The sequence below is a fragment of the Leucopleurus acutus genome, assembly GCF_964270905.1.
Source record: "Leucopleurus acutus genome assembly, chromosome: 5".
In the NCBI taxonomy this organism is placed as follows: Eukaryota; Metazoa; Chordata; class Mammalia; order Artiodactyla; family Delphinidae; genus Leucopleurus; species Leucopleurus acutus.
This window is the reverse complement of record NC_139147.1, coordinates 105,129,453-105,138,232: the sequence shown is the minus strand read 5'-3', so window position 1 is coordinate 105,138,232 and position 8,780 is coordinate 105,129,453. Positions and strand designations below refer to the sequence as shown.

The following is an 8,780-nucleotide window of genomic DNA, read 5'->3' as shown; positions in this document are numbered from 1 at the left end:
ATGGAACCTTGTTCCTAAAAAGGACGAGCTGCCAAACTAAGGCCGGCGCTGTGTTTTGAAAAATCCAGCAGAGGTTTTTTTCGACTCGGTTCCCTGAAAAATTTAGGAAGCCAAGCCAGCGTCTGTGCCAGGAGCTTGTGACCTGACACCCACCTCTTCCCCTCCTTTAATGTCCCCTTGATTGGAGGCGGCCAAAAGGGACTTTGGAGGCTCGCCCAAACCTTTAGCTCAGATTCCCCACCTCCATGCCAGACAGCAATCCCATCTCACACTCCTCCATTCCTCATACACACACCTCTCATAGGTCATCCTCGGCGTGCAGCCGGGAGGGGAAAGAAAACGTGAGCTAACGCAACAGGTTCCACCCACAACCTGAACTTACAAGGGAAGACGGCCAGGCGACTGGAGCTGGGCGGTGGAGGGAGAGGAAGCGGCGAGGAGGAAGGTGGAAGGGAAATGATGGTGCATGACCACCAAGCACACGTCACTCGGACTCCCACATGGGCTTGTGTATGTGCGCATGTAGCGGGAGGGAGGTCCTGCAAGGGGTCACTTGGGGACTTCCGCGCGGGTTTGGGAGGCACCGGGCCTGCGCTTTGGGATGTGCGGGGGTTTAGGCGGGGTAATGAGCCCCGCAGAGAGGGCTTGAGGCTCTCCCAGGAAATATGAGTGTGTCTGGGGGGTTAAAATTCACCACCCTCCCCAGGGCGCCGCCCCTACTAAGTGGTCCTGTCTGCGCCCCTAAAGCCCCGAGTCCCCTTCCCTCGGGCCTTTTCCCGGCCCCTCCAACGCGATCCCCGCCCGGCCTCCCACCCCAGCCTGCTTCCGAGAAAGCCGGGAGAGCGGACTGCGCCGCGCCCGGCAGCCTCTGGGCATGCTCGGTGGCGGGACCGGCTCCGTGCCGGCAGGGCGCGTCCTCCCTCCCCCAGGGCGGCGGCGGCGCCTGCAGCTACGGCCGCCGCGCCCCGGCCCCGCACACCTTTGGGGGCCGCGGGGGCCACCCTGCCCGGCGGGAGCCGAGAGCGGCCCCCACCCCGAGCCTTCCGGCGAGCCGAGAAGGGGCCGGCCGGGGAGGCGCGGAGGCGGGAGTGAGACCTCCGAGCTGCCTGCGGTTCCTTAGAAAGTAAAGCTCGGCTCGCCAGCGGAGCCGGGCTCCCGGCCGCCGGCGGGGGCGGGGCGGGGCCGGGTAGGGGGTGGTCTCGGCGCCCTGCGCGAGGTGCGAATTTAGTAGCCGCCCACCCTCTTCTCGGTCCCCGCCCCCAGGGAATTATAATTCTCTGGGAAAGTGTCTGGTTCTCGGAGAATCCCTGGGGCGGGGTGCGGGGGCGCGCCCGGCGCAAAATGGTTAAAACAAAGTCCATGCGCGCCCCGGGGTCCCTCTTATGGAAAGTCTACGTGCCGGTGGCTGGGCACCCCCTTTGCTGATTTGAGGGTTAGTTACCCGGAGGAAGTCTGCCTGTCGCAGGGGAGGGGATGGGATGAGGAAAGCCTCAGGCTGGTGCCGGCTCCCCCGCCGCAGGCATCTTTGGGGGGCGCACCTCCAGCCAGGCGGGCGCGGGGCTCTGGGCCGGGGCGTTCGCGGCGGGCGGCGGGCGGCGGCCGGAGCAGGCTCGGCCCGGCGGCTCACTCTTTCTGCCTCCTCCCCCCAGGATTACCGAGAGGATGGGATGGATCTAGGCAGTGACGCCGGCAGCAGCAGCAGCAGTAGCCGCGCCAGTTCGCAGTCCAACTCCACCAAAGTGACCCCTTGCTCCGAGTGCAAATCCTCGCCGTCGCCGGGGGGCAGCCTGGACTTGGTGTCTGCCCTGGAGGGCTATGAGGAGCCCTTCCCGGTCTACCAGAAGAAGGTGATTGATGAGTGGGCGCCGGAGGAGGACGCGGAGAAGGAAGACGAGGAGGAGCGCAGCGAGCGAGGGTACCGGGATGACCGCTGTCCTGCCCAGGAGCCGGGGGACGTGAGCGCCAGGACCCGCAGCGGCGGCGGCAGGGGCGCCACCACCGCCATGCCGCCCCCCGTGCCCAACGGCAACCTCCACCCGCACGACCCCCAGGACCTCAGGCACAATGGCAACGTGGTGGTGGCCAGCCGGCCGAGCGGCTCCCGGGGCCCCCGCCGGGCGGTCCAGAAGCCTCAGCCGGCTGGGGGCCGGCGCGGTGGCCGGGGCCCGGCGGCCGGGAGCCTCTGTCTTCAGCCCACGGACAGCGGGACGTGCGTCCCGGAGGAGCCCCCGGTGCCCCCTATGGACTGGGAGGCTCTGGAGAAGCATCTGGCTGGGCTTCAGTTCCGGGAGCAGGAGGTGCGGAACCAGGGCCAGGCGAGGACCAACTCCACCTCGGTAAGTTGCCCGGGGTGCGTGCCCACGCGCGCACACACGTACACACCCCGCGCACAGCCCGCACGCGCCCTACCCGCGCTCCCGCCCAGCGGCGGCCCCATTCATCCTGCCCCGAGGGTGGGTGCCGGGCAGGAGAGCCTGACTTATGCTCCCCTGGGGTACCGTTGCTCAGTCTCTGAGCTGTCTGGGTTTGCAGGATGGGCGGAGAGGAGGGAGGGGTAGCCAGAGGGCAGCGGAAAGTCGGGTTAGTGGAACCAGAGACTCATTTTAATGGAATTACTTATGGAGACGAGGTTGTGAGTCACTTGCCTGAAAATAAATCCGGGGAGATTTTGGCACCGAAGTCGGTGGCCTGTGTGTGGGTGATATTTCAGGTCGTAATAGTTGTGGCTTTGTCAGCCGTGGTGGGTGTCCCTTCGTTGCCACTAATGTCTCGTCCATATACAGGCTGTCCCTGCGCACAAGCACGCATTCGCCTGCCCACACCTCCGGTGAGGCAGCAGGGATTGTTCCCTCTTGGCGTTTGAGCGGATGCTCCTGAATTGTAATGGGTTGACCGCCCTCCTCTGAGATTTTTTCCTTTCTGAAACCCGATCTATTGTTGACCTGAGGGAACGGGTGAATTGACCTGCTAGGATGAGGGAGTGGTTCTTTCCTCTGTGGGCTGACTCACCCCCTCTCCGCTGAATCCCTCCTAGTTTTGATAAGCAGTTCCTTACCGGAGGCTTGTGCCTCAGTTCAGGAAACCGAGAGAGGGAAGGGTGTTGGAGTGGAAAAGAGAGAGAGAGGGAAGGAGGGATACATCTATAATAAGAAGCTCTGGCAGGTCCATACTTGTCTCAACATCTTTTTTGCCCCTGAGAGGAGAGCAGATAAATGACTTAAGAAAAGCATCATGAATGTAGCTCCCCTATTTATCACTGTTTTGAGATAAAGCAACAGTTGTAATTTGAAATCATTAATGAACGGATCCTAAATGGGGCTGAAGGGCATACAGTTTAAATGAGCTGCTTTCTTCGTGTGGCAGTGTGGGAGAATGCTTGCTTGCAGGTGTAATTTTTCGGCTCCAGGGCCCTGGGGCTACTGGAAATTGGGTGCATGCACTTCTGACTTAAAGGGTAAGGACAGTTAATTGGCACGATTTCTCTCAGAGAGAGCCCTTGCCTGACAGAGCCCACTGGTTAGTGTCCCTTGAGAAACTACCTATTAAATTAGCACACTCATTTTAATACCAGCTGTTTACCACGGCCACTCGCAGACACGGAATCTTTCCATTACAGCCAGTACTCTGTCTTGTACCTTGCAATTCAAAACATGCTTTTCCCACCTAGTGCTGAGAAAAATACCTGATTAAGCTCCCTGGACTTAAACAATGACTTGAAAATACATAAGATTCCTTTACTATGGCCTGACATTTTTACATTCGAGGAAAATGTAGTAATTGGGTATACATGCAAAGTTAGGGTTTGATGATGACAATGAGTTGCGTTATTCAAAAAGTTCTTGAGCACCCATGTGTTCTGTGCTAAATTCAAGGTGTGATTCTCAGCACTGCAGTTACACATCTGACCACGTGGGCCTGGAATTACGGTGAGCGAGGTAGGGATGCAGACTGACTCCCCGCCCCCCCCCCCCAGGAACTTATAAGTTAATGGCTAACCTAACAGACCAGCCTACCCCAAAACACACACACACATCTTCTTCCTTATTGTTGTAGAGACTGAATCTTTCCTTCTTGGGCCATCTTTGAAACCTGAGGGTGTCTTGTCTCCTCACCTAGTGAACAGTTTGCATTGTGGGTTCCTCCCCTCTCCTTCCCTCGCCCTCCTGAAAATCTCCCCCCTGGGCATTTCCTCCACAAGTCACACCGAAATTTGTGTTCCATTGATTCAAAGTAAGTATATGTACAAAAAAAAAAAACAGCAGAAGGAAGTAGCCTGTGAGGTTGTTTAATATTGAAATTTTCCGTATTTTGGTTTGTATTGGAACAAAATTACTAGCTGCTGTTAGTTTAAAATAGTGTTTTTCAAACTGCAAGTTCCCCATGAAATCACCTTATCACTTTTTAAAAAATAAGATAGAATGCACTGCAGTGTGTTGCAGGTAGTCACAGTAAGATTGTTTTTTTTAGAAAGTTTTGTTTCAGTTTTATGTAGACATTGGGTTACAGTGTAAGATTTCTTTTCCACTGTGGGTCGCTGTCATAAAAGTTTGGAAAACACTGGTTAAAATCTTGTTTACTCCTGCCTGGAATAAGTGCAAGAATTTATAACCCTGAGGACAGAAGTTTGAGAGTAACAAAGGAGTTGGTGCAAAAGAAGAGTCTGTCCTGAAGGAGTTGCTCAAATCGAGTGATATTTTTGCTCCTCCTTAAAAAGTTGTGTGTAAATACATTTAAGTGAAATTAATACATAGTACTGGGAGGAGGGGTATAAGATGAAAAAGGCAGGTACAGCTCCTTCACCTGTGAAGAGACCCAAATAAGTTATTCCCACCACATGACTTTTTTTTTTTTTTTTTTTTTTTTGCGGTACGCGGGCCTCTCACTGCTGTGGCCTCTCCCGTTGTGGAGCACAGGCTCCAGACGCGCAGGCTCAGCGGCCATGGCTCATGGGCCCAGCCGCTCCGCGGCGTGTGGGATCCTCCCGGACGGGGGCACGAACCCGCGTCCCCTGCATTGGCAGGCGGACTCCCAACCACTGCGCCACCAGGGAAGCCCACCACCACGTGACTTTTGCTTGTGCTGTTACCTCTGCTTGGAATCCAGTGGCTGGTTCCTCCTCATCATCCCAGACTGTGCTCAACTCACCTCCTGAGAGAGGCTGTCCCTGGCCCCCCTCCCTAATACAGAGTAAGGCACTCCACCACCTACCAAGGCACTCCTCGTGTATTTTCTTAGTGCTTCTCACTGCCTGACATTATCATGTTCAGTTCTCCTTCATTTTTGGTTCTCTAGAATCGAATTGGAGTGCAGGGGTCTTGCCTGTGTCGTTTAATTGCTGGAACCTAGTGCCTGCGATAGTGTCTGAGAAGTAGTAGGTTCTCAAATACTGAATAAATGAAGTGTTTATAAGACTCACACGGCCCAGACCTAAGCCAGCCCCCTTATTGTACAGTTGAGAGAACTGAGGCCTAGAGAGGTTAAGCGATTTGCCGAAGATTCCAGCAAGAAAACTACGAAAGGGCTTTTGTCCTTCCTCCTGATGCCACACTAGGTTTTTTCCTTTTGATGCTCCAAATTAGTTGAAACAAAAGGAAAGGAAAGAGCTTCCACCTTCCTGAAATAACTTAAAGGGTTTCCTAATGACAGGTCCTCTCTTGGATTTCCTTAATGGTAAGGACAGAAGTAAACTAGGAAATAAAACCCCATGACTTTACGAGTCTCTTCTCACAGACAGGGTTTGGTTTGGTTTGGTTTGAATGGAAACATGTTGAGCTCTGCCCAGCAAAGCAGCGACAGCCTCCCCATCCCTGTCCAACGCCCCTGTCTTCCTCTTGGCTACAGTGATACGCTCTAAACGAAAGCCTGAGATTGCAAGGATGTGTTGACGATCAGCTGTCTCTAGTCCAGGGAAGATTTAGAGGCACATTTAAAAACACACAACGTTTGGGTAGGACTTAAAACCTGGGGCTGACCTTTACCTTGTGAAGTTGTGAGCAACTCATCTCTCCCTTGGTGCCAGTGGAGGGGGGATGAGCTTGGAGGCTCCTGGGAACCACCTTTGGTGTCAGAGCAGGAGGTGCCTGGGGAGTCTTGAAGGAAGCTCTGGTGGCCTGACTTCCTGCTGTCTTCTCAGGGCTGCTCCATCACAAACCTGCCTCGCCTCACGCAGCCCACCCCCTCCTCAACGTCCCAAGCCCTCACCTTGACATCAGAGCCCTGAGGGCAGCGAGGTCACTTTATTCCACTGCCTTATCCCCAGGAGCTCCCTTGTGCCTGAAGCACTCTTTGGGGGAGGGGTGGGGGCGGAGGGGGAGGGGAGAGGTTTCACCCAACAACCAGAACTACTCCTGGAAGTGCCCCCTCCAGTTGGCCAGACCCCTCCCCGCCCCCATCCTGTGTCCCTGTGTTTCTCATGGTCCTGCCCTGGGCCTGCAGGTGTGTGAACGCCCCCGGTAAACTCAAGGGCCACACACGACCCAGGAGTGAGATTTAGAACCAGGGTGCCAAGTCACGTGAGTCCTGCCCCCATCTGTTCGCGTTCATCCTCAATTCCCTTCTCCCTGCCTGCTCTGTGGGAACTGGCGTGGACAGTCCTGAGCGACAGTCCTGAGGGAAACCTGGAGCTTCTCTTCCCGTTTCCCTCTTCTGAGCACAGCCCCAAGCCTCTGTCTTTCTCCTGCTTCTCCAGGACCTTAGTGTGTCACAGTACCATTCTTCTGCCTCCCCATCACCAAGTGGAAGGGGGTTGCCCACTGCCTCAACCTCCTCCTCTTCCTAAGTGGAGTATAACTTCACCCTTTTTTCTCCATGGTCCTTCTGTGAGGTTTTCTTTCCCTCAGAGTCTGTGATCCTCCGTGCTGAGCCTGTTCTGCTTCTGGAAACTCACCCCTTTTTTCTCCCTCCTACTTCTCCCTCCTTTTGATTCTTTAGTTTTTAAAAAATAGCTCCATTGAGGTAGAATTGACATCCAATTAACTGCACATTTAAAGTCAAGGTGATGCATCTATCTCTCACCCGCAAAAGTGTCCTCTTGCTGCTTTGCAATCCTTCCCATTCTGTTCCTTGGCAACCACTGATCTTATTTCTATCACTATAAGTTAGCTTGCATTTACTAAAACTACTGTAAAAGGAATCACATAGTGTGTACTCAATTTTGTCAGGCATCTTTCAGTCAGCATATAAGTATTTTGTGATTCATCTATGTTATCGTGTACGTCAATAGCTCATTCCTTTTTACGGCTGCGTAGAGTTCCATTTTATGGATATACCCTACTCCCTGGTGAATGGACCTTTGGGTGGTTTCTAGGTTTTGTCTATGACAAATAAAAAGTGCTGTGAACATTCACGTACAAGTCTTTGTGCGGACATATCCTTTCATTTCTCTTGGGAAAATACCAAAGAGTGGAATGGCTGGATCCTATGGGAGCTGTGTGTTTAACTGTTTGAGAAGTTGCCTGTTTTCCAAAGAATTTGCACCATTTGGTGTTGGTTTCCTCTCCCACCTGTTGGTGTATTCCATCTGTGTCCTTGGGGATTTGCAGGACATCTCTCTTCAGGTGACTGGGGTGACTGATCCCCTATCTCTTAAGAGAAGACAACAGCAAAGTACCAGGATCACATTTTAGAGCCAACCAAAGTCATTACACCCATTGTTCAAAAAAAAGGAAAGGACTCTTTTTTAAATTAAAGAGGAGTTCTAGTCGTAGACCTGACACATTTTCATTGCAGTTTTATTATTTTTTACTGCCTGTGACAGATGCATTTTCCTCCATTAATGAGAAGATAAGAATAATTTTAATTAACATGTTAATTGGAAGCAAATTCTGATGAAGTTATTTCCAAAGTACTTGGAAGCAATTTGTCTTTTTATTTGTTTGTACTATTAACTAGTAGCAAACTTTAAATAACCTACATTTCTTCCGAGAATGGTACTAATTACAGGTTATTTTCAATGTATTATTCTGAAAGAATTACAGCCTAGTTATTCCTTCTCAGTCAATGACACTACTAAAGTAGCTTGAATGACTGGGTAGTTTGTTTCCTTAGTTACTCAGGCTATGTTTAAATTGCATGAATTCCCATTTTTACAGACTGAATTAAGAGGTCTTTATTATTCCTGAAAAATATAGTAAAGTTTATAAGTTGAATAAGTTATGTGATTCCTCAGCCTGGGATACCACAGTGAAAGCATTCTGAGTGGTTTGTAGTCATCACTTATCCCTCTTAGAGAGCACGACATGACAGTGTTAAAATCACTTTTTTTTACCATAACCGGAAATTACCGGGCTAGCTATATTCTTTGCTTCAACCTTTACCTTGAAATGTTTAGTGTCATCATTGTCTGCTTTTCTAATTTATGTTGATTTCTGTTTAAGAGCTGCAAAGGCTGCTCTGTGCATTAGCATGTACTCAAGACTTTAAAGAAATATGGTTGGGTTTTCCAAAAACTTAGGTTGCAGGGAAGCCACAGGTTCTGAGGCTCTGTTTGTGTATTTCAGCTACCATCAGATAGTTCATCCTACTGCAGCAGAGCCTTTTGAAAATATTGTAGTTGGATTAAAGGAAATCTTTGCCCACCAACTGGTTTGCACATAGTGGTCCTTTAGAACGTTCTAAGGATCACTGTCGTGGCGCAGATCTGAAAAACAGATACAGATATTCTCATCACACATTCATTGAGCTGTTTGAACATCTCACCACCGACATCACGTCACCTTCCTCCATCCCTTTCTAGCTCAGAATGCACTTTCAACTCTAGAACCTTTGCCTGGCATTCCTTG

At 51.8% G+C, this 8,780-nt stretch overlaps 1 protein-coding gene across 1 annotated transcript in view; it reads left to right on the top strand.

Annotated features, from left to right (window-relative positions):
* Window positions 1–1,316: 1,316 nt before the first annotated feature.
* The window catches only part of SCHIP1 (schwannomin interacting protein 1), a 123,358-nt gene continuing 115,894 nt past the window's right edge, over window positions 1,317–8,780 (top strand). Inside the window, exons 1-2 of the mRNA XM_082839326.1 lie at window positions 1,317–1,432; window positions 1,650–2,336. Of these exons, the coding sequence (XP_082695452.1) occupies window positions 1,668–2,336 (669 nt within the window). The 5' untranslated portion in view covers window positions 1,317–1,432; window positions 1,650–1,667. The remainder of the gene's footprint in view (window positions 1,433–1,649; window positions 2,337–8,780) is intronic.